A 26,139-nucleotide genomic window follows, 5' to 3' on the forward strand; every position below is an offset into this window, starting at 1 on the left:
AGAATGAGGATCTATGATTGACATCAGTAGAGGAAGTATCTACAACCGATGAGGCCTTGAATTCTTCAAAGCATCAGAATATGATCTTAAGGGAAAGGAAATAACAATAGTATGTAAAACAAAAGGATATCTACCTTACTGGGAATGTGTCTCGGGGATATCAAAGACAGAAAGAAACATATTTTATGAATATTGGAAGCAGCACCTTTTTTATGATAGCAAAAAAAGCAGAAGCAAAATGGAAACATCATTATTGGGTAATAGCTGAATAAATTGTAGTATGTGGATGCTATAGAAAATTATTTTGTCCCAAGAAACAACAAATACAAGAAATTCAAAGAAATTTGAGAAGACTTAGGTGAAATGATACAGAATGAAGAAGAAAAATACATGCAATGTATTGCATGTAATGCAATGATATAAATGAATGAATATAATATAAATGAAAACAATGCTTAAAAAAAAGCAATCTAATTCTGATTCATGTAAATGACAAATTTTGAAATTGGGAAATAAGGAAACAAGGATGATGTCTTTTCCTGGGTAAAAAGATTGGGAAAAGAGGGGAGGAACAACTATGGGTACACACTTACTTATACTTAATCATACTCTATGTATGCTACTGATTCTGAACCCCTATCAATCTTCATTCAAACCCTATTCCCACCCCTCACCATCAGATTTATTTCCCTCAACCCTTCCATTCCAGAGTCCCAACCAAACTGTGCCCACTCCTTCCAGTGATCCCTGTGGAATGTTTGTGCCACAGACAAAAAATTTATCTTCATTTAAAGTCTTTTCCTCTCTCATTTCTTCCATCTTCTAGCGATCACTGAGAGCTGGATCTCCTCTCTAACCCCACCCTGATGAAACAAGTTCCTTAGTCACATTTATCATTACTTACTACATCCTCATTTATTCCTCTTAGTTCACAAGTTGAGATGGGGGAAGTGGAATACTCCTTGATTTCCATTTCTACTTCCTGTTTCTTTATCTATTTCTATCACTTTACTATTTTGAGGCCCATATAATCCACATCTACCTTCTAGTTAAAAATCCTGGCAGCTGCTATTGGTAGACTTCCCTTATTTCTTCAAGGAGTTCAGCGTCTGGCTCATAATTGCTCTTCCCTCTCCAGTTCCTGTTCTCATGGAGGGAACTTCATCATACAAATTACCCCCCCACCCTAATCACCCCAATCATTCAGTTCTTCCACCTTTCTTCTCATAATCTATTCTTCTATCCCACTGCAGCCATACCCAAGAATGATCATACCTTTCATCGTATCATCACCTACATGTACACCTCTTCTAAGCTCAAAAATTGGGAAATACTCTTATCTGAATTTAATTATCAACTTCCTACCTCTCCATCTGCCTTCCCTTACCTGAGTCTATTTCTCATGCAAACCATGATCTCTAATCTCTAAACCCCTGTCCTAGGCCATCACCCTTGCACTAGTCATTCTCTTTTCTATTTTTTGTACCCTCGGTAAACCAATTCAACTCTACATTGTCTTCTCCTCTTAAGTCTTTGGCTCCCTTATCACTTATTATCCTCTGCCAAGTCTCAGCCTGAGATCACTCACACCTTCCACTGAATTCTGCCTTTGCTCCTAACACATGTACTACTAAATGAAACATTCTGATTGGATCCAGCACAAATTTTCCTCCATTAATCATTTTCTATTTATCCTGTCTATAGTGTGTTTATACATATCTGCTTGCTCATTATCTCACCCATTATATTGCAAATTCCTTGATAGCAGTAATATCTTTTGTATCACTTTGGATCCCTCAGTACTTAGAATATAGGAGATGCTTAAATTTAATAAATACTTACAACAAGTATGTTGCATATGCTGGAAATGTGACATCTTTGTCAACTGGTTTTTTTCTTTATTACAAGGCTGGGTTCAATTGTAGAGGGGCATAATTTTTAAAAATGGAAGGACTCAATAAAGCAAAGAAGAAGAACAACAACAACAACAACAAGAACAAGAACGAGAAGAAGAAGAAGGAGAAGAAGAAGAAGAAGAAGAAGAAGAAGAAGAAGAAGAAGAAGAAGAAGAAGAAGAAGAAGAAGAAGAAGAAGAAGAAGAAGAAGAGGGCGATATAGAAAAAGCATTTCTCTACACCTAGAAAGATAACTCTAGATCATAATGCTAACAACAGTTATACTGCTATTTCTGTTCCTTATCCTCAATCCTCTCTTTGTCTTCAGTCTTTTTTAAAATGCTCTGGTCTCCCCTTACTTGTTGCTCTCTCTTAGCTCTCAAGGAGAATGGAAATTATCACAAAAGACATTTCCAGAAGCCATAAAGAGTCATTGTTGTTGTGGTTGCATTGGGTCTGACTCTGTGACCCCATAGACCAGTGGTTCTCAAAGTGTGGTCTAGAGAATCCTGGGGATCTCTGAAACCCTTTTAGAGGGTCTACAAATTCAAAAATAGTTTTTATTTCCAATATGTTAAGTATCTATAAATATAATCCAGATAAACAAAAACGCTTTGGAGAGATCCTGAATAATTTTTAATAGGATAAAGACACTGAAAACAAAAGTTTGAGAACTACTGCCATAGACTATAATATGCCAGCCCCTTCTATCCTCTACCATCTCTCTAAGTCTGTCCATACTCATGATTATTGCTTTTATGATACTTTCTATACATCTCATTCTCTGCTGTCCCTTTCTCCTGTTACCTTTGATCTTTCCCAATATTAGACTTTTCCAATAAGTCTTATCTTCACATTATGTGGAAAAAGTATTTAAGCTTTAGCTTCAGTATTTGTCCACAAACAGTCTTTGCTTTTCCTCCCAATACAGACCCATCTTTGGTTATATTCCATGAGGTAGCTCCTCTGTTACAAAAATGAGTGAATAGATGAATGAAAAAGCATTTGTTAAGCATTTACTAGGTACCAAACATTGTGCTAAGCCCTGAGGATACAAATTGACTACTGCCTACCAAATACTTTACAAAACCTTCTCTGGCCCCCAAGAAACATATTCTGATGAAGGACATATTCAAGGCAAATCCATTCAAGACAAATAGTGTTCAAGAATGGACTCAGTGTTTGAAACCCTAACAGGATGATGAACAGGGTCATAAGAGAGCAAAATGAAAAGCATTTATAAGCTGTCTGATTCTACTGTGTTCACTGGACTGAGCTCAATCTTATTAATTGAAATCAATTAAAGATGTATTTACTGAGCATCTATTATGCACTAGACTGGGCACTGTGGGAGATACAAAGTATTGTAATTTATTCCTAACAGTTTGAAATATTATCCTTATAGATGCATTCATTTGGCTTAAAAGCACAGTCTATTAAAAATTATGTGATCCATGTCAAAGATAACATTAAACTCACTTATTCATAACATAATGTATATTCAGATGTCTTCCCTCCTCTGTTTGATCTACCTTAAACTAGGAAATCTAGGAAATGAATATTGGTGAGAGAAGAGATGAGAAAAAGCATGGAACATTATTTTCTACAAAGTTGCATTCAGATGCCTCATCTTCATGGAGAATTGACCTGGAGTTCTAAAAGGCTGTGCTGATGAAAGGTAACATCTGGTATTTTCCAAAAAGCTGGAAAGAGTTAGAATATAAGTCTAATAATATATTACATGACCTGAGGACTGGTTTCATTCACTGTAGTCATGTCTGACTTTTGGTGACCTCATTTGGGATTTTCTTGGCAAAGATCTGCCATTTGCTTCTCATTTTACAGATGAGGAAACTGAGGCAGAAAATCTCACCAAGACTTAATCAAGAATTTATGCAATTGCTACTATGTGCCAAATAGTGTGCAAAGATGAAAATGTAATAGACCCTACCCTCGAGATGCTTACATGCTACTAGTGGGAAATAACATGCACACAAATGAGTAAATACAAAAGTCATTTGGGTGTTAAGAGTGGGGAGAAACTGCTAGTGACTGGAATAATCAGGCAGGACCTTTTGTAAGAGGGTGTACTTGAATTTAGCTTGGAAGGTAGCAGCTACAGATTCCAAGAAATGGGAATTTGGGAAATAGTTTATATAAACGGTTTGGAGGTGAGCAAAGGAATTTCATGCCCAGATAACCATCAAATAGGTCAGCTTGACTAGGATGAAAAATGTATGTGAGTATTAAATTGGAGGAAGGAGAAAGGTAACTAGAAAAATAATGAACAATCCTTCCAAAAGGATAATTTGGTGCCAGATTTTGAAGAACTTTATATGCCTAAGAGAGATGACTGTATTTGTTCCTAGAGGCAATAGAATAACTTCAGGATGTTTTTTTTTTTTACTCATAAAGACCATCAAATTAAAGCCTATACTTTCTATAAAGCTTGCGATTATGTGTGTGGGTTGAAGAAACACATGTACCAATTAAATCACAGTTTCTCTAAGAATTTTAAAAGGCCTCACTTTATCCAGTGGCCAATATGAGGACCTTAATATAACTGGTGCCAAAGGAGGAGAGAGAATGTGCAATGGGTGATGGTCATGTTGGGAAAGAAGGTCCTTAAAGGGGAAATGGGAAGATGCTGAAGACATAGTTCACCAACTTCACAGTTTTGCCCAAAGTGGATGAGAGATGGTGGAGGATAGATGGGTGGGCATTTGGTTATAAATGAGTTTCAGAACTAAAGCTATTACCCAGAATCTTTTACCTGGGATATGTTGGATGGGGGAGGGAAGGAATGGTGCAAAGGAAAGCCTGACAGAAAAGTAAAATTAGCCGAACAGAATCAGTAGTTGCACTAGGAAAAGAAGCCAGGGCAGCTAAATAGCACAGTAATTAGAGCACCATCCCTGAAGTCGGGAGGACCTGAATTCAAATCTGATCTCAGACATTTAACACTTGTAACTATGTGACCCTGGACAAGTCACTTATCCCGAATTGCTTCAGGGGAAAAAAAGAAAAGAAAAGAGGGGCATCTCCTTCTGAATGCTTAATCCACGTCCAAGTACAGATTGAAGAAGAAGAAGGCAGGCTTAGAAGAGATGACCCCAGAACATGGCACCATGGCACTCAGTGAAGGACCATAGGATAGAATACAGAAATAAAAATTGCTGTAAAAAGGAAACCTTCCCCCTTCTTTGTTGGCAAGCAGAGGTAAAACCCTTCTCTCCTTGGACTAGTTACAGCTCTTATGAGCAGTGTTTACAAACTCAAGCTTTGGTTCTTGATTTTCCAATTCTATTAGAAAATAATCCCAGGCACCCAATACTGTATACCTGAAATGCCTACCTCCTTACTTCATAGGTATTCATTACAATTGCCTTCTTCCTTCAAAATACAGTTCAAGTGACACCTTCTATATGAAGCTTTTCCTGTCATACTCCCCAACAGCTGCTACCAACTCTCCCAAAATATTTTGAATTTATTTGTATTTTTCTCCATATTTCTTTTGTATCGTGTTGTTGTCTTTACATGGTATCTCATACCTGTGCATAATCGATACTTGTTGATCCAGTGACTTTAAGATTCTATGCTAAACCCTTGCATTCTTCCAATAGTAACATTTTTTAATCTAAACTTCAGCAAAGTCTCCTGAACAAACAGAGCCAGAAATATCCGTGACACATTTCCTTAACTGTAAAATTCCTTTTTTAAACAAAGTACATGTTTACCACTGGGCACTCAAATGGGTAGTCAATGTCTCCAGAGGTTATCCCGGACAATTAAAATTCCACTACATTGGCATCAGCCTCAGGAAAGATTTCAATGGAGGAAATAATCTTTGGCTGAGAAATCATGATCCGGAGTCTCTGAAATCAAGGTCTCTGGGAAACTGCAGACAGGAAAGTTTTGTGTATGGCATCACTCCTCTTGGCAAGACCCTCTGAAATTAAAATCAAATGCTGCCTCATCAGGCAAGTTCCAAGCCATTTCATAAAAGTACAGTCATAACTCAACTTTAGTCAAACAATGTAAGATTTAATGGGGCCTTAGGAAGAGTTCTAGAAAGAATAAGAAATTCCCCCTCCCTTTGTTCCTCAGAACACCCCCTCTCAAGCACAGATTATTATTTTTTTCCTCCTTTAGTTACTGTGTAGGAGTTGAATACCTGAACATGAGGAAAGATACAGGACAATTTTGTGTTCCAGAAAAGGAATAAAAACAATTATCTAACCCATGCATAGTTCTGAGCCCATAATATGCAACTATATTTATTTCTATTATTTCATTCCTTAGCAATGGGGGGTCTGGAAGGTGAGAGGAAAATCCATACAGAAATACTGGACAACAGAAAGAATGCTTGATTTGGATCCCAAGACCTCGCCTCAAATCCAAGCTCTGACTCTTACTGCCTGTGATTTTGGGTATTTCGCCAAGCCTCAGCTTCCTCATCCATAAAAACAGGATCAGTTCAGATGACCTCTAAAATTTATGAATGCTATGATAAATAAAATGCAGATAAGTTTCTTTTTCTTTTCTACTATGTTTATGAAAATGTCCATCTTACTTGGTGCTTACTGTTTTAATGAGAGAGGGAGAAAAATTTGGCATTCAAAAAATGGTTTTGATAATTTTATTTTTTATAATAATGGCTTTTTATCTTTCAAAATACATTCACAGGTAATTTTCAACATTCACCCTTGCAAAATGCTGTATTCCAAATTTTTCTCCCTCTCTCCCCTTTCTGTACTCCCCTAGAGAGCAAGTAATTCAATATAGGTTAAACAAGTACAATTCTTTTAAGCATATTTCCACATTTATCATTCTGCATAAGAAAAATCAGATCAAAAGGGAAAAAATGAGAAAGACAAAAATAAAAAACAAGCAAGCAAACAATAACAACAAAAGAGGTCAAAAAATTATACTGTGATCCACAGCCCCCATAGTCCTCTCTGGATACAGATGGCTCTTTCCATCACATGTTGGAACTGACCTGGAATTCAAAAGTTTTTTTAAATGAACGTTTAAAAATTGTCTTTACATGGACTTGGAAGAAATAAAGTACTTTTTAAAAATTTTAAAGAGAACATCATTTCGAGAGAACATGGTATGATAAGGAGATTAAAAACAATTTTTTAAAATAGAAAATAAATAAATACAGCTCAGAGGGAACCTGGTAAACTAAAGAGTATCTGGCCTCACCACTAACTTCTTGGGCATTTAGATAAATCATTTCCTCTCTCTCTGTGGCTCAGGGTTTCCAGTTGCAAAATGGGGTCATATTTTTTGACACTATGTCTCAGTGGGGTTATGGTGAGAGGGGAAATGAATGCCCTTAAAACTGCTCATAGCTCCATTAAAAAAAAAAGTTGCCACATAAATGAATTCACAGTAATGAGCATTATAGTATCCTCTTTGAGGGTAAGTGATTAAGGAGTACATGATCTGTGACCCGAACATACCCAGGTATACTAAATACTTAAGGCTGTCCTCAGTCTTAAAAGCTATAAAAGTAGATTATCAGTTGCCTGTAGGCAAAAGTATCACTTTTGTAGGCAAGTGTCCTACTTGTGGTATAGATTAAAATATAGTACAGTTTAGATTATTTAAAAAAAAAAAAAAAAAGGTTTACCCCAATGTCTTTGAAAATCTTAATCAAAAATAACTTAGAGTGGGGTAGCTAGTTGGTGCAGTGGATAGAGCACCTGCCCTGAAGTCAGAGGACCTAAATTCAAATCTTACCTCAGACATGTAACACTTTCCTAGCTGTGTGACCCTGGGTAAGTCACTTAACCCAATTGCCTTAGCAAAAAAAAATAAAAATAACTTAGATTGTTTTTAATGAAGATTAAATGTCCATTGAATAGCTGAAAGTGGCCAGTCATTTCAGTCATATCTGATTCTTCATGACTAACACTAGCACTAGTAAAGCTTTGTTGATTCATTTCTGGGGTTTCTCATACAACTTTGATGTCCACCCTCACCAACTCTCCAAGTGGCTCCAAGAAGCTGTAGCATGATAAACTATCTTGACATATGAGCCAAACTAGATTGGGGTCAATTGGTGGGCCTCAAAACTGTTGGTTTTGTGAAGATTTCTCCCAGCAGATTGGTCAGAGGAAAATATTTGTTCCAGTGATCATAAAGTGGCTGAAGAAGCACGTGGAGTGCTCAGGGGTTGGTCAGACATCAAAGATTCCAAGATCATCTACTGCATCCTGGGCCATCATTGGTCATCTTGACTTTTGTCCTGCCACAGAACTTTTGATTACTAGGAAAGAGAGATTGAGGTTGACAATTTTGTATAGCTCTGTGTCATCTCTTAAATCCAATTCATGCATGAGCCAAGACATCACCTAGTGAGATCACTGGTCCTTTTCAAAAAGGGAGGATAAACAAGAGAAGAACAATGGAATGTTTGATGGTATGCTGGAAACTACACTTTACAATAGTAAAATGTGGAGTAAAACATAAGAACAAGATGGAAGGGACTTAGAGATCTTTTATTCCACTCCATCCCCATATATATTCAGATAAGGAAACTAAAACACTAGAAGAGATTCTTGTGAATAGGTTATATAGTAACTAACAGAAACAGATTTTGAATACAGTTCCCCTGACTCTGGAAACAGTGTTCATTCCAACATAACACATTGTCTGGAAAAAATAATGGAATGAATGTCAGATAGTTTTATTCTAGGTCTAGCTCTTTGGTTGTCTGACCTAGGATGATTCACAAACATGTTTTCTTTTTCATTTCCTTAATAAGCAACCCAGTGATCTTGAATGGCTAAATTCTAGAATGTTTTATTAGAGGGATGGTTGGTGAATGACTAGAAAGGGAAGCAACAGTCATAAATAGTGTGATTTTATCAAGAATACCTTATGCCAGACTAACTTTATTTTGTTTTTATTTTTAAGAATATGGATAAGCCAATTCTTCTTACCTGGTACGTTTTTCTGTCTACAATAATGGGAATGAGAAAAACTGAGTACTAATAACATTGATTGGGAAGAAGAGATAAGGAAGAAGTTCCTGTCTTTTTTTTTTTTTTGGAGATAGAATAGAGATCATTGGGTGCCGAGTATTGTATACCCTCTCAGCTATAGTTGGGTTTGCATATTTGTTTTTCTTGTTACAAAGAAGGGATCATTTGGATGGGGGGATATATCTGGAAAAGACTAATATGAAAACAAAAGTCATCAATAAAATTTTATAAAATGTTTCTTGAGATGTTAATTCCCAATGATATTTTCTAATGTGTTATTTGCCATTTTTCCTGTTAACTTGCTTATTGAACCTTGAGGATGCCAGTTTTTATTTGATGGTATATTTCATGGTTAGATTTACCATGTTAAGAAACAATGCTATAGTGTGTGGGTGGGAGGTAGGGAGAAATCCTACATATCACCTCATGGAATCTAGTTTTGAATCCCAGTTCTAACTTACTAATGGTATGATAATAGGCCAGTCTCCTTCACATGGAAAAAGTGGATAATATTTGTACAATCTATATCTCCAATTTGTTGGGAGGGAAGTAAAATCATTATTTATATTTATTTTACATCTTTTTACAGATGCAAGATTCTTTGCCAATTTAGAAACAAAAGAATGTATTAATTGCTTTGTTCATTAAATTGTGTTAGGCACATATTAAATTTCAGCAAGGGCCAAATTTTTAAAGTACCACTTTCATAAAATATTTATGTCCTTTTTGAAGTGTGTTGGGGAGCAGGGTAAGGCTTTAGTAATAGACTAAGAAAATTTTGAGCCACTAAGGAGTTTTGAGCAACAGAGTAATGTGACCAAGAATATCCCTAAAGATTAGACTGACAGGGCAAAGAATTATTGATTGGACTTGGCAGAGATTCCAGTGGAAAAGATTTTCACAACAGATCTAGGTAGATTCCAGTAAAATTCTGTACTAGGGTGATGGCAGTGAGAATGAAGATAAAAGGACATGTTCAAGGGAGAGATTACAAAAATATGAACTAATTGAGGATTAAACAACTTAATCTCAAAAATGGATTAAAGAACAAATCATAGAAACAATGATTTCATTAAAGAGAACTGCAATCATGCAAAAGCATATCAAAATCTATAAAATACATTCAAAGCAGTGATCAGAGAAAACTTTATATCATCTAAATGCTTACATCAACAAAAGAGAAAGAGAAGACTAATGAACTGGGTATGCAATTAAAAAAAAACTAGAAAAAAACTAAAAATCCCCAATTAAACATTCAGTCTTTCCTCTCTTAGTCAAAGTATACATTTCCAGACATCTGTAGCCTGGAATTCTCAATGAGAGCCATTTTAGAACACCCATATATAGAGGAAGGAAAAAATTTCAAGAAGAGAGAAGCGGGCTAGATAGTAAAATGTTATAGAGATATTTTCTCTAGTGGGGAGAGAATTTTACCATTGAGTGAGTGAGTGAGTATGGAATCTGAAAGTTCCTTTATATTAGAGTTTTCCTTAAATGATTCAAAGAAATCAAATAATCAAGTGTTTATGTGTTGTAAAATGGACTACAAACCAAAGGTTTGTCAAACCAAAAGGTCATTATATTCCTGGCACGTAGTAAGACCTTAAATGTTAAATGAATGAAATAAACCTTTGATTTTCAGCAAATACACATGTACCTGAGGTGATAAAACATCAATCTTGAATATTAGTGGCTAAATATATGCTCTTTATAAAGCTGAGCAGGCAAGGATGGTGAAGAAGTTACTTTGCAGTAATTGCAGCGTGGATCAGAGTAGGTGAGATCATTACATTCCATGTATTTTATCTACATCAATTTATTTATTAGTTACATTTGGGATTATTTGCTTAAATGGTCACAGGTCCATCTATTGCCCAATCATTCTGTCTACATCTTTTTCCATTTCTCCTTTCAGGTCTAAATCTAAGATCCTAAGTAATAAGTATTTCATATGATTTTACCAATTTACAGATGAGGAAACTGAGCCTTATATGACATGCCTAAAATTACATAATAAATTGCAAGTTGGGGGAAGGGGAATTTTAATCTAGGACTTTTCTAGCTACAGATTCAGTGTTCTTTTTATAAGATCCTTGTCCCCAAAATTCCACTCTTGGAATGTGAAATGAAAGGAGGCCATCTTGAAAATAATCCCACTTTCTTTTGGGTTTCCTTCAAAATTTCCTCTGGACCTTTAACAATGGGAGAGATATTTAAGAGTTTAATCTTTTTTTTCTCAAGATTAGAATTTTACTTCAACAAGAACTGTCAACATTCACTTTTCTCATAAAGATTTCCAGAAACCAAAGGATGTATTAGACAGTAATGACCAGATATAGTAATTTGAAGGATCTGTCCTGTAAAAATTCTGTGTCAGTTCAGAGGCTTTATGATACCCTCCAGAAGGACTTTATTTCAAACTCTACCTCTGATACTTAACTCTGCTGAACCTTAATTTCCTCATCTGTAAAATAAGATTAGCAGGACCTGCATTACCTGTTTCATAGGTTTTGTGTGAAGGAACAAATGAGATAATGTATATAAATAATACCTCTTCCAATACTAAGTGGCAGTTATTATATTGTTCTTTTCTCAAGCCTCACTTTGATAATAACATAATCAGTAGTTAAGTACACTGTGCTTAAACTAGGTAGGCCAGGGATCAAGGAAATACTCACTTTTTGCTTTTGTTTCACCATTGAGTTAAGGCTCAACCCTTTCTCTCTCCCCTCCCCACAAATGCACCATTTGCAATCATTATACCTCTGGTGCTGATAGTAACATATTAGGGCATTGTAGGTCCTATGCTGCGCAATTTTATTGCATTATGGCTGCCTTTATAATTTGTCTATTGTAAGTTAACTGGGTAAGGGTCTTATTCCATCCTGTGCCCCGTAGGGTAACTACCATGTGTTTTGCTTCTTAGTTAATAAAATGATATTAATAATTGGTCCCTTCCAGCTCTTAATTTATGATCTCATGAACCCTTCTACTGACCTAGTGTTCTTGAAACAGATTGACTTCATGTAGGGCATCTTACCTATTTTTTTTTTGTTTGTTTGTTTTGGTTTGTTTTTTTTTGCAGAGGCAGTTGGGGTTAAGTGACTTGCCCAGGATCACACAACTAGGAGGTGTTAAGTGTCTGAGACCACATTTAAACTCAGTTTCTCCTGACTTCAGGACTGGTACTCTATCCACTGCACCACCTAGGTGCCCCTACGTTTATCTTGTTTTTAATAAATTGTTACTACTCTAAATGGTATGTATTGACCCCAAAACCTTAAAAATGTGGAGTCTGAGGAACTGGTTTCAAATCCTATCTTCTCCAGTTATTTATGTGATCTTTTTTTGTCTCAGTTTCCTTATTTGTAAAATGAAATAGGTGGACTAGATGACCTTTAAATTACATTCCCAAATCTCAATCTGTGAGTTTATATCCAGAAACTATTAGTCCTGGAAATGTCTTTTAACAGCTCCATCAACAAATGTTCACTAATGCATTTAATGGCAGGTGCAAAAAGGATTAGAATTAGAATTCTATTGCCTGCTTTAATTTAAATTCAAGTCTCTAATCTCTCCTGGGGACATTATAAAGGTGGGTAAGGAAATGCAAAACAATATCCTGGTCTCCTCTTTAAGCATTTAGCATCTACATTAAAGGTCTTTAACTTTCTAACTAACTCTCTCTCTCTGATTCTGCCTCTCTCTGATTCTGTCTCTCTCTGTCTCTCTCTCTCTGTCTCTTTCTCTCTTTCTGTCTCTCTCTGTCTCTGTCTCTCTGTGTCTCTCTCTGTCTCTGTGTCTCTCTCTGTCTGTCTCTGTCTCTCTCTGTCTCTGTCTCTCTCTCTCTGTCTCTGTCTGTCTCTCTCTGTCTCTGTCTCTCTGTCTGTCTCTCTCTCTGTCTCTTTCTCTCTTTCTGTCTCTCTCTGTCTCTCTCTCTGTCTCTCTGTCTCTCTCTCTCTCTCTGTCTCTTTCTCTCTCTCTCTGTCTCTTTCTCTCTCTGTGTGTGTCTGTCTCTCTGTCTCTGTCTCTCTCTGTCTCTCTCTCTGTCTCTTTCTCTCTTTCTGTCTCTCTCTCTGTCTCTGTCTCTCTGTGTCTCTCTCTGTCTCTGTGTCTCTCTCTGTCTGTCTCTGTCTCTGTCTCTCTCTGTCTCTGTCTCTGTCTCTGTCTGTCTCTGTCTGTCTCTGTCTCTCTGTCTCTGTCTCTGTCTCTCTCTCTCTCTCTCATAATTTTTAAATACAGAAAAATAAAAACAGAAACCAGATGCCAGGTAACAACCTCCAGTTCAGCATGTTCAGCATTCGGATAGGGGCTTGGAATGAAGAAGAGCGGGTTCAAACCCGGCCCCCACTTTTACTAGCTGCTTGACTCTGGACACGTCCCTTCAGCCAGCTGTGACCGTGGTGACTCGAAATGAGGGAGGTTGGCCTTCATGACCTGCAAGACCCCTTCCGGGTCTCAGTCTTTGAACCCTGACAGCTCGGAAACCCACAGCGAGTCCCGGCCACCCGTGGCCCGAGGCTCTATGTCTGGGCCAGCTTGGGGGGGGGGGGGCGGCAGGGGCTCTCTTCACGCCGGACCCTGCCCTCCCCGCCCCCGGCCCGGTCTCGGCCTCAGCCCCCTCCGCGCCTCTGGCCGGCAGGTGGCATCATGAGTCCGGTTCCCAGGCCGCGCCGGGGATGGGGCCGAGCCAGCCGCGTGCGCGCCTGAGCGCGCAGGCTGGGGGGAGACGACGGGCCAGGAAGGGGTTAAATAGTTGGTGGAGCCGCCGCCGCCGCCGCCGCGGCGGCGACTCTTGAGGGAGACCCAGCAGTGTGTGGAGGCGAGGGGCGCGAGCGAGCTAGCGGCGGGCGAGCCCGTGGGATGCGGAGCCCGGGGGCCCGCGGCGGCGGCGGGAGGAGGAGGAGGAGGGCGCACAATACCGCCGCGGGGAGCCGGAGCAGCCGCAGCAGCAGCCGCAGCAGGCAGGGCAGCGGCGGCGGAGGCAGCGGCCGCAGCATCCCGGGCCGGAGGCGCCCGATGCGGGCGGCGGGAGGAGCCGCAGCCGCAGCCCGAGCCCCAGCCGCCCCCGCCGCCCCCGTCCCCGCCGCCGCCCCCTCTCCCCGGCCCGGTGCCTGCTGCTGCGGCGGGCGGCAATGAGCAGGTCCGCGGCGCTGCTGCTGCTGCTCTGCCTGCTGGGCTGCAACGTGTGGAAAGCGGTGACCAAGACCTTGCGGGAGCCCCGGGCTCAAGGTCGGTGCGGGGCCGGGGGCCGGGGGGCGCTTTGTGCAGGCGGAGGGGCCGCGGAGGCGAGGCGGATGCCGCCCAGAAGGGGGAGGGTCTGGGGGCTTCATTGTGCTCGCCGCGGCGAGGGCCGGGGTGCCCCAGGGGCAGACGCTCCCGGCGGGGGGAAGGGAGGGAACAAAACGGGGAGGGGGGGACCAGCTGCTGCCGTTGCCCGAATGGAGGGCTGGCTGCATCGATCCGTGTGCGTGCAGGCACACACAGAGCACACGCAAGCACGCCCATCTACCCCTTCTTTGGGGTTATGGAGAGGAGAAGGGATCTCACCCCCCTTTCCGTTCTCTCTCCCACCCCCACCCCCGCGGTAGGTCGGTGCCAGAAAGGTGGCCTGGGTGGTGGGTAGTGGTGGGATCGGGAGGGGGGCCGGTGGTGGACGCCGGCCTCGGGCTCTTTTGTAGGGTGCGGGCCACTGGGAAGACTGTAGCGATTAGAAGGCTCGCCGCCTTTCGGCCCTAATCCCTCCAGGACTTCTCTTCTCTTTCCTGGGGAGTGCCAGGGCACACCCTGCGGCCCCGGCTCCTCCTGGGATCAGTTCTGTTCCCGTCCCGCGCACCCCCTCCCCCAGCCCCGGCGGCGGCTCCTGCTGCTGCTGCTGCTGCTGCTGTGGGTCCTCCTGCTCTGTTGCACAGAATAAAGCGGTCTGGCAGCTCTGGAAAGTTTCTAGGGTTTTTCCTTCCCCTGCTCATCTGGCATCTTTTCTGGAGCCTCCGTGATTCCCTGGGAGATACAGGAATCGATGCCCTTCCCTCTCCTCATCCTCCCCGCATTGGGAAAAAATGGGGGGGAGGGAAGCCCTAACCAACTTTTAGAGATTTTAGCCTCTTTAAATTCTCTGCCTCTGGGTTCAAGCGCTCACCTCAGTCCAATGACAAGCTCGTCTTTTGTTTTTAAGATAGCACTTAATTTGGAGAAATCCAAATATCTTTTGCACGCCCTCTTTTAGAGGAGCCTAACCCAACTCTCCTGGGGCTGCCCTTTGAACAGAAAGTGTGGGTTAATGCTAGGGCCGGAGTATCTCACTCTTCCCCAGCCCTCGGGACTGCTTGGCTCTGGACCCTGGATCTCTCTTCCAGAGAAGCAGAAACTCTTGGTGTCATTTCAACCTAGAAAAAGCACCTGTAGTGGACAGGCCGCCCAGTCACCTCTCATTGAGAGGTGGGAGATACTCCCTCCCCCCCCCCCCAGATTATCCCTGTTGGGAAGATTGCATTTCTCCCTTTCCCTGTCTTCCCTGTGTGTGACAGGTCTTGCAGAGGGGGTGGGGAGAGGAAAAGAAGGAGAGACAGACAGAGAAAGAGAGGCAGAGACTGAGACACAAGAGAGAGCTCTGCCTTATTCAAGCCAGCTTTCTTCAGCATTGCCTGGACTGAAGGTCTGAGAGCCTGTCCCTCCGATTTGTCACAGTGAGGCCCTGGATACAATCTGCTGGTGTTATGTCGTTACTAAAGTGCGTAAGAGAGGCTGGCAATCTGAGCATGCTCTGTCTTACTTGTAGCAGTCTCTTGGTTTGATTTTTATCCACAGGTTATCAAATCAAGTTTCCACTTTAAAAAGGTTAGAAATATATGGGTGCAGATAATTTGCTGGCCGATGAGATAGATTTAGAAGTGAAAGGTGTCCTAGAGGTTATCCAGTTGTTTAGCTTATAGCTGAGAAAATTGAGACCAGGAGATGCTAGGTAGCTGGGCCTGAGTTACCCCAGTAGCCACAGAGGACTTTGACTTCAGGTTCTTCTTCACCTACACTTGTGATGACAGAACCTTATTTGATCTGTCAAGGATTCTGCTCACTGGAACTGTCTTTAACTGTGATTTTCATTACATACATACATACATATGTATATTATTATATGTATAAAATATAAGGACTTTAGATATATTTATACTAATTGGTCTTTTACTAATTACACAAGGCCTTCCATGTTAAAGTACAAAGGAAATATTATTTTTTACATTTGAAACAAGTGTAGAGAAACAAGTAGAAAGGCAATTGATAGCAGCTGATTAAAGAATGGTGACTGTTCTGTTGGGGTTTTATGAAGAATCCATTGTGAATTTCATCCTTGGATTAAGTCTAAACATTTCCCAGTTATTTCCTGGTAATCAGATTCCCTATGTAACAAAGTGATCACAAATGACATATTGCAGTAAAGTTCCCAAGATGATTTTGATGTAATAACTTTGTATATCTTCTGATATGATATGTGAACAGGGTGTGTAATACAGCTATCTTGGAATCCCAGTGACTAAAGTGATCACACATTAGAAGCTATTACCTGAGCGTGTTTTCATTTCTTTATTTCTCTATCCTTCCTTGTTTAGTGACTAAACACATAGTTACATCAGGAACTAGTGTCAAGATAAATGTTAAGCCATGGTGTCATTCTTAAGGAAGGGAAATTTCCAGTTTCTCATCTTTTTACTTATCCTTAATCTACCAACCAAGTTGAAATGCTGTGATGGGAATGATAAAGTGTTTTAATGGAAGGAGCATTGGACTTTGAGGTCAGGAAATTAAGGTTCAAATCCTTGATCTTCCCATTACTACTTGCCTCATCTTGTCTGTCCACTTGACCTTCTTTGTTCCACAGTTCTTCATCAGAAAAATGAAGGAATTGGGGCACCTAGATGTGGAATTGGATAGAGCACTGGCCCTGGAGTCAGGATACCAGAGTTCAAATCCCAGCTTAGAGATTTAATACTTCTTAGCCGTGTGACTCTGGGCAAGTCATTTAACCCTAATTGCATTGTCAGATTAAAAAAAAAAAAATGAAATAGACTAGAGAAATTTCCAAGTCTCTTCTAGCTCTAAATCTATGGTTTTTGAAAATTGTTTTTGAACTTAAATTTTTAAAAAAGGAAACAAACATTCTTTTTAAAAAGGAAAATTGAAGCTAGCTCTTTCTATAACCCAATTTGCACTGCTTTTGTTTCTAAAACTAGTTTCTCTTATAATTGTTATCAGATACTTTTGCTTCAGCTCCCAAGAGGCATTGAGAATTGTTCAAAAAAGTTATTTAAAGGAAGACTTTGGATATTCTTATAATATATAATATATATAATTAGAATTATTGAAGATGAAAAGTGCATGTGGAACATCTTCTGTCAGTGAAATTGATGAACCTGGCCTATCTAAAGACACAACTCTTATAGGCTTATAAGCAAAGAATATTTGTTTCAGGGGAACCATTATTTTAGTCTTACATATTCTTGAGGAGATGCATATGTATGTATGTGTATACATACTTTCCTTGGTACAGACAGGGATAAAAAGAGCTTGATCTAGGACCTGAGACAGACTTGGAGACAGAAAGATAGATGAAAGGATGAGTAGGTGGGTGGGTAGATGTCAGGCTCTTAAGACATAAAATTACATTACAAGTGGGTCAGCATAAATTTCTGATTTGATAAAATGCATCACAGCTTCACGAAGTCATTTTAGACAAATGTTTATCAATTTTCGTGGTAATTAAGTTGTTGATCCCAGGTTGATCCCAGGATCCCAGCTACAGATTTACTCAGCTCAGAAGTGGAGTCCAACTTTGTTCTGTTTTGTGCTGGGTCATCAGAGCTGGGGGGGGAACGTTATTAGTGAATTAGTCTAATTTCATTTCACAAATATGGGAATTGGGAGTCAGAGAAATAAGGTGACTTGCTACAGTTAAGTAGCAGAGCTGAGATTCAAACTTGGATGTTTTGGCTCCAAACCCAGTGCTTTTTCCATTTCATTACATTCCCCATAATTTGCTGTAAAGTTGGGTCATGCTTTACCTTTTTTTTTTTTTCTTTTTTTTTTTTTTGGAAGTTTCATCCAGGTGCTTTTGTCAGAAACACTCAAGACTTACTTTGGACCAATCAACTTTCAAATTATGTAAGTTCAGCATCTGTGACCTTTTAAAATGGAGTCAGGACTCAATGACCACTGAGATTCCTTCCAGCCCTTTCTCTAAGATCCTGTGAAACATAACTACATCTCTTTTGTAGTTCCTTGACCTAAATGATATTGTGATGCTTAGGGTCAAGGGACTATATGTTGGATCATGATTGAGCTAGATAGGTTTTATACAGGTCAGATACCAAAGGTACATAATGGACATTTGGGATGAATTCTCTAAATTTGTGCATCTCATGATTTTTTAAAGTACTACAATTCTGCATTGCTCATAAAGCACAGCTTCTTCCTTGATTCTGGCATGCCACACAGGGGCAATCCTGCCTCTCCCATCTTGCAATTGATACCAGAGTTCTTCAAAGAGACCTGGAGAATATCCTTATATCCATTCTCCTGACCTCCACATGAGCATAAAATAGTTTAACAGGCAAACATAAGTTTAGCATTCAAACAATCGGAGTTTCATTTTGCAGTAGAGTTTGAATGCTTGGCAGTTCAGTTTGGAAAAAATACCTCACCTAGTCTCATATTCTAAGGCTTTTATTTCTAACTTCTCTCTCAGGCCTTCTATGCTCAGCAGGCTGGGTATATTGGAATGGATTTGAGTGTGGAGTGGAATACCTTTATCTATTTCTTCCTGAAAAATCATCATATTTCCCCAAAGCCATAGAAGTAAGCACCTCCACAGGAGAGGCTGGTAGACTGTGCAAATACATGCTGCATAATTTTCAAACCAAATTGTTCATTTGCCAGAGGGTCAGAGCTGGACCTTAAGAACTAGCCACCAAGATTTGTGTTATCTATAATTTACTTTTGGTTAACTAATGAATGGAGATATTATTGTAAATAGAGTACTGACTGCTTTGCCCCCTCAGTAAAGTGAGAGTATTAGCCAAATCCTGGCATTTGGAGTGTTTTCCATGAATCTCATTCTTTCTTAAATTGGGGTTTGGGCTATCTTAGTGAGCATTGTGGAATCACTTTATAAAGAATGTGCCAAGTCATATAAGATGCTTTGGGAATTACTTAACCTACTTTATTTGTGTTAAAGTTGTGTTAAAAATAACTAGCTAAATAAAACACCTGGTATCACACTATAGGAAGGTGCAAGATTTGGAATTAACAGAGGTCTGCTGGGATTCCTTGCCAGCCAGGTGAAAGAATTCCTCCCAAAGAAATCAAGGTATCTGGGAATTTGGGATCAAAGTCTGTTGCATGGTTTTAGGAATTAATTTTCTGTAATATTTACTTTTTTATATTTTCATTTTCTGTAATCAGGGAACCCAGTGAAGTTAAAATTATTACTAAGTGAAACGTCATGTCTTCTAAGGAATAATCTTTAAAAAGTGGACCTTCAGAATCATCATTTATGACCTTGAATTTGTCTTGTGACAGAACTCCCTGTTTCTAAGCTTTTTGTTATCATTAATGAATAAGTATTTGCCCTTTCCTTAGAATGTGATAGTTTCTAATCAAAGGACAGAAGTAGATGACAGTAAACTTTGGATTGCCAGAATACAGGCCCATATACATACATTTCCCAAGGAAATTTGGATAATTTGCACAATCCAAAGTTTAAACTGGGATCAAAACTTGAACTAAAAGTTCATAGGTCTAGTAGGGATGTCTGTGATAGAATCTATGATGGTATCATAGATTTAGAACTAGAAGGAACTTTAGAAAGTAATCAGACCTGTTCATTTTATACCTGAGGAAACTAAGACCCAGAGAAGTCAGTTTCTTTATTGGCTTATCCTCCATATTATGGTCCTTAACTCTAGGAATTTCCTTTGATTCTGTTCTTTGGTTCCATTCTCTTCTCCGTTTCAATCTTACTGGGTATTCTCATTCTCTCCTATGGATTAAACTCTCATCTCTATGCAGGTGACCCTCAGATATATTCATCAGCCCCAGGTTCTCTCCTAAGTTTGCGTCTCTATATCACTAATTGCCAGTTGGACCTTTTAAAATGAATTTTCCAAAGATGTCATAAATTCCTATGTTCAAAACCAAACCCATCTAAACTTTCCTCTCTTCCAAACTTAACCGTCCAATATGCCACCATCCTTCCAGTCTTTGAGCATTTTCCTTGTTTCCATACTTTGCCATCTGACACATATTCAGTCAGTCATCAAATATCGTTTTTACTTTGTAACTTCTTACATCTGATCCCTTCTCTCTACTTACACAGTTGCCCTCACTCAAATCATCATCAAGTCTTCCCCTAGATTATTATAACAGTATCCTAAATGGTTTTTGCCTCATCTTTCTCCATTCCAGTCCTTCCCATACTTTGTTGTTGTTGAGTTGTGTCCAATTCTTTGTGACCCTGTGGATCTTATAAGGTTTTTCTTGACAAAGATCCTGATTGGTTTGCCATTTCCTTCTCCTTCCTATACTGCTACCTTATCCTTCTTAAGCACAGATCTGACTGTGTAATGCCCTACCTGTCAACTCAATCAAATCCAGTGACTTCTCATTGCCTCTCTGGAAACTCTTGTTTAGCTTTTAAAGACTTAGATAATCTGATCCCAACTAACCTTTCCATCCTCATTGGACATTGCTCTTCTTCTTGCATTTTGTAATCCATCCACTGGCCCTTTCCAGGGGTAATAAATAGGTAATTAATGAAGACTTGCTGATTAATTGATTGTTACCCAAAGTCATCCAGGTAAAGTAGGATTTGAACCCATTCCTTATAATTTCAGAGCCAGTGGCCTTTCCCTTCCACCTTGCTATTATCTTGCGGAGTGATAAATTAATATTATTGTAAAATGGATAAGAATACAGTTTGGCCAAGTTTTATAAAAAGACCACATGTTTCACACAGTGACCTAAGTACTTGGTATTGAGAAAGTATGACTTCAACAGAACATGAAGCCAACAACCTTGCTACATCAATTTGTAAATTCAGAATCAGCAGCCTTGTAAATAAAAGGTTATCTTTTTTATAAAATAGCAACTCCCAGAAGGACAGCTGGTTCTTTTCTCTAGAAATTTTATAGTGACATTCAATTATATGCGGCATACAGAGGGTGCTTCATAAATGTTGAGTGACAGGAATGAACAAATACTAGCTGAAGGATTCTAATCATGCAGTATAGTTATATTGGTCTTTAAGAAATTATTAGTCAAGAATAAAAACTTTAAAAAAAACACATTTCCCTTTTAGAAGTGGAGTCTCCCCCCACATTTCCCTGAAATAGCTAATTCACCTTTTGCATTTAAAATAATCCGCCTCCCTCTGTGCTAGTCTCTTTCTCTTTCATCTGCTGACTCCTCTTCCTTCTCCTCCTTGCTGAGAGGGCTGCCCAAAATTCAGCTCTCTTCCTTTTCTTGACTTGTAATACCTCAAGGAACTCAAAAGTTTTTCTCAGTTTCATCTTTTCTTTGGAAGAATGCCAGATCTATATAGAATCATGACATTTCTTACTTAGAAGGGATTCATAAGATCACGAGGCCCAGAAAAGGGGGTGGGGTGGGAGAGCAGTGATTTATCCAAAGTCAGTGACTTAGCTGCTGACTCAAAATTCGTGTTTAGGAACCTGAACCAATAAAGGTCAGTATTCTTTTTCTGTTATCTGAGTTTCTTGCCAGAGCTAACATCTAGGTAAGTCTTGCCAGCCAGGCCAGGATTCTTTTCATATTATCTGAGTTTCCAGGCGTGATCTGTTTCCTGAACACTGGTATCTTATCTTTGTAGATCAATGGAACAATTCACAAAGGTCCCCTGGTATCAAACTTAACTTACACAAAACTGAACTTCATCATCTGGAATTATTGTATCCCACTCAGTGAGGTCTTATTTTTGACTTCCCTCTTTTTCGCAATACTTTTATCACTCTACCAAGATTGTAAGACCTATGTATGAGTCATCAGAGCAACTGCACTGGAAATCAGGAGGTCTGGTTCTCTTCCCAACACTGCCATGGGATAGATTTGAGACCTTGAGCAATTAAAAAGGAACTCAACAAGCACTTGTTAAATGCCTATTATATACTTGACACTGGGGATAAAAGCAAAACAATCCCTGCTATCCAGAAGATTCCATTCTATAGAACAAATTTCTAAGTTTTCTCATTTGTAAAATGAAGGGGCTAAGGTAGAAAAAATTTAGGGTTCCTCCAAACTCTAAATGATGTGATCTTACTGTTGTTGTTCAGGGATTTCAGTCATGTTTTGGATTTTTCAAAGGTACTGGAGAGAGATTCTTCTCCAGCTCATTTTATAGATGAAGAAATTGAAGCAAACTTAAGTGACACAGCTAGTAAATATCTGAGGCCATATTTGAACTCAGTTCTTCCAGACTCCAGACTCCAAACTCTATCCATTGTGCCATCATGATCTTGAAATATTCTTATTTGTGTCTAGATCTAGCCAAATGATCTTTCTTGGGCCTCTTTTTTCCTTTCCCTTCCCTTTCTAACTCCCTCCTCATATATATATGTATATAATGTGTGTGTGTAGTATGTGTATATATGCACATATGTAGTATGTGTATATATATATATATATAAATGTATGTATGTATGGGCATTGGAGAGGGAGTATATATATATATATATAATCCCTGCTCCATGCATACATTTATTAGTGAGAGATCTGTTTTCAACCTTTTACCATTCCTAACTCAGTGTGCTGTGGGCATTTCAAATTCACTATCTCTAGAACAGAACTCATTTCCGCTCTCAGATCTGCCTCTTCTGAACTTCCCATTTCCTTTGGAGGGTCTCATCAATCTTCCCGCTAGCGGCTCACGTTTGCAACCTCAGAGTCATTCCAGACTCCTCTCTTCCTCACTTCAGATATCTGATCAATTGTTGAGCTGATTCTGCTGCTGGCAAATTCCCTTGACTCCCTCCATCAGCATTGAGCTTTTTCAGGCTCCCATCAATTTTTGCCTGGACATCTTCAGCAGTCTCCTAACCAGTGTTGCTGTGGATAGAGCAAGACCTGATTTCATCTCCTACCCCACAACACCCATTATTTATATGTCCCTGGTCCCTAAGTCACTTTGCTTCTGTTGTCTCAATTTCTTCATCTATAAAAAGCAGCTAATAATAGCATCCACCTCTTAGGCTTATTGTGAAGATAAAATGGGATAATTTTTATAAAGCATCATTCAAACCTTAAACGCTATGTGAATATTAGCTGACATTGTTATAAATTATTATATATTTAAGGCATCTAGGTGACACAGTGAATATAGTGCTAGACTTGAAATCAGGAAGACATCCTTCCTTCTAGCCTGTGTGACCTTGGGCAAGTCACTTCGCCCTGTTTACTTCAGTTTCCTCATCTGTCAAATGAGCTAGAGAAGAAAATGGCAAGCCACTCCAGTATCTTTGCCAAGAAAACCCTCAAAGGAGTCACAAAGAGATCAGACATTGCTGTTTAAAGTGACTTGGTGTAGTTTAAATAATCTTATATCTCTTATTTTTTCAGTCAAAAAGTCAGCTTCTTTTTGAAGCTAATTAGCATTTGACAAATGTGTTTGTCTTCATTGTGGAAAAATTTGCTAAAACCTGGTGAAAGGAAAGAAAAATGAGAGAAATGTGATCTTGTGTCAAAGATAAAGAATGTCATAAAAATAGAGATGAAAAAGTCTTAACTTGGAAATAATTGATTGGGAGTTCCTTGTCTCTCCATAGGAGGATTTTGTACTGAATAGAACTGCTTTTGTTCTTATCTGGTTTGTTGTTTGTCTATGGTAACTAAGAACTGTGGGTTTTATGTATGCACATATCTGTGCATGCATGTGTGTTTTTAGGACAATGATTGAGATTTTTTTTAAACTATGAAGTCATGCTTTAAAAAAAAAAAAGATAATGTAAACACAAAAAAATGATATCTAATAAAATGACAGATTATCTATACATATTTTTATTTTCCAAAATCCAAACAAAAACTATTGCCTTAAAACACTATTAACTTTAAAATATAGCAAGCTCCCTGAAATTTTGTTGTCAAAACAAGTTACAGATGTCTTCAGGAAACATGTTTCATTTGCTAATAATTTACCAAACTCTTTCTACATATATACCTAAGAGTTAGGCTAGAAACAGTTCTCATAAAGCATTATCCTTTTACAGAAACAGACATCTCCCAGAAGTGCTGGCTTTAAAAAAGATTTTACTTGTAGAATGGGAAGGAATTGGGTCCATCTGTGGAAAAGATATAAAGAAGAATAATGCAGTCTAGACAGTGGGAAGTTTCCCTTGGTCACTCAGCAGTTTTCTGAAGGTTTATTACTATCCAAGAAGATCACCTTACCTTTGTGTGCTTTCTGTAGAAAACCTTGTTGAATTTGGTATCTGTCTCAAGAGATATCATGCAACAAAAACTTATATTAGTGCTATGTTATCTTAGCTGAATTAATAACTTTGCTGAAATTCACTATTTGATTCAGGTAATGGTAGGTTTTGATCTTGATCTTGTATTATATTGATCATTAACTGCCAGATTTATGTTATCTTGGGCTTGCCATGAAGTAGAGGGATGAAAAAGCAAGTTGAAAGGCAGCAAGATGGTACAGTGGCCTCAGATATCCACTTTGACTCTGGGAAAATAACCTTTATCAGCCTCATTTTCCTCATCTGAAAAAAGAGACTTTATGTGTATATGTGTATGCGTGTGATTACGAAATATTGAGTCTTTAAAAAAAAAAAAAAGGTTATCTAATTTTAGTCCTCTTGGGAGGTTTTACTCAGAGTCCAATGATTTTGCCATTTGTTCATATTTTCAGAACCTCTAACATTGTCTGCTGAGACAACATTGTTTTTTAATAGATGTAATAGTAGCAAGCTATTATTCCCTGAGAAAAGGTTTCATTTTAGCAACAGCTAAAAGCAATTCGCAATCCCTACTAAGTAACGGGACTGATCAAGACGAATATTTTGTTTGGAGTCAAAAAAAATACAATCCACTTAGCTTACAGCTCACATGTTATCCCAAGATGGAAGTTGGTGTTTATTTAGTCATTTCAGTCATGTCCAATTCTTCTTGACCACATTTGAGATTTTCTTGGCAAAGGTAACTGAAATAAATTTGCCATATCCTTCTACAGCTCCATTTATAGCTTATTTAAGGGACTTGGCCAGGATCATGTAGCTAGTTAGTATCTAAGGCAGGATTTGAACTTGTATTTTCTTGATTCTGGTACAGTGAATAGTGTGCTGCCCTTGGAATCAGAAAGACTGAACAGCAATAGCTTCCTGACTGCAGGCCTGGCTCTTGATCCACTTTGCTGCCTAGTCTGGAATTCGGTTATTCATTATTTGTTTTTCATTATATAGAAATGCAGAAATGCTTTAGAATGCTAATAATAGAGGACTATTTGATCTTATGGGATGAGTTCTCAGTGAACTGTGTGTGATGTCAAAGCAACAAATGAGCACTGTCTGCACTTAGGATTTTTGTCATTTATGCTTTTGGGACTGTAGGACTTTATGATTCTTCATAATGGACTTTGACACTGAGTTTTGATGCCAGACTGGAAACATGAGGTTTTTTTCCTTCGGAAAAAAGCCGTTTTTGCCCAGCTTCCCTTGAAAAATCTAAATGATTGAAGACATCACTGTTTTCATTCATTGCTCGAAGTGCATGATCTGGACCTCACAAAGATGCTGCTGTTGCTTGAGTTTTCTTTCAGGACTAGCTTTATTTTCTTCACCTAAATTTAATTATTGCTATTATTATTATTATAGGCAATTTTATATTGGAATAAATAAAGTCATTGCATCAAACTTGTTGGTCCTTTACCATGGGTGGTTAGAGTTTGTATGTCATCATTATGAACTCTCTTTAAACCTTTTGTGCTGATTGGAAATTCTCCATTGACAACACACAAAGGTGATTGTGGGCAAGTCAAAACTTTTCAAAACTCTTTGATCTTTAATGGTAGCCATCTGGGGCAGAGGCAACAGAAGGGGGAAAAAAGTAAATTTACATGATAACTTTATTATATATTTAAAAGGAATAGCAATTGTACATAATAGATTTATACTTTCATGTGCAATCATCTTTTTATTATACTATGTTGTGGAAATTTTATTCCATAAATTAAAAATAAAATA

General features: G+C 38.9%; 1 protein-coding gene across 1 annotated transcript in view; it reads left to right on the forward strand.

Annotated features, from left to right (window-relative positions):
- The first annotated feature begins 13,949 nt into the window (after positions 1–13,949).
- The window catches only part of FAM171A1 (family with sequence similarity 171 member A1), a 176,181-nt gene continuing 163,991 nt past the window's right edge, over positions 13,950–26,139 (forward strand). The window contains exon 1 of the mRNA XM_031939926.1: positions 13,950–14,122. Within this exon, the coding sequence (XP_031795786.1) occupies positions 14,026–14,122 (97 nt within the window). The 5' untranslated portion in view covers positions 13,950–14,025. The remainder of the gene's footprint in view (positions 14,123–26,139) is intronic.

The sequence above is a fragment of the Sarcophilus harrisii genome, chromosome 5, assembly GCF_902635505.1.
Source record: "Sarcophilus harrisii chromosome 5, mSarHar1.11, whole genome shotgun sequence".
Taxonomy (NCBI): Eukaryota; Metazoa; Chordata; class Mammalia; order Dasyuromorphia; family Dasyuridae; genus Sarcophilus; species Sarcophilus harrisii.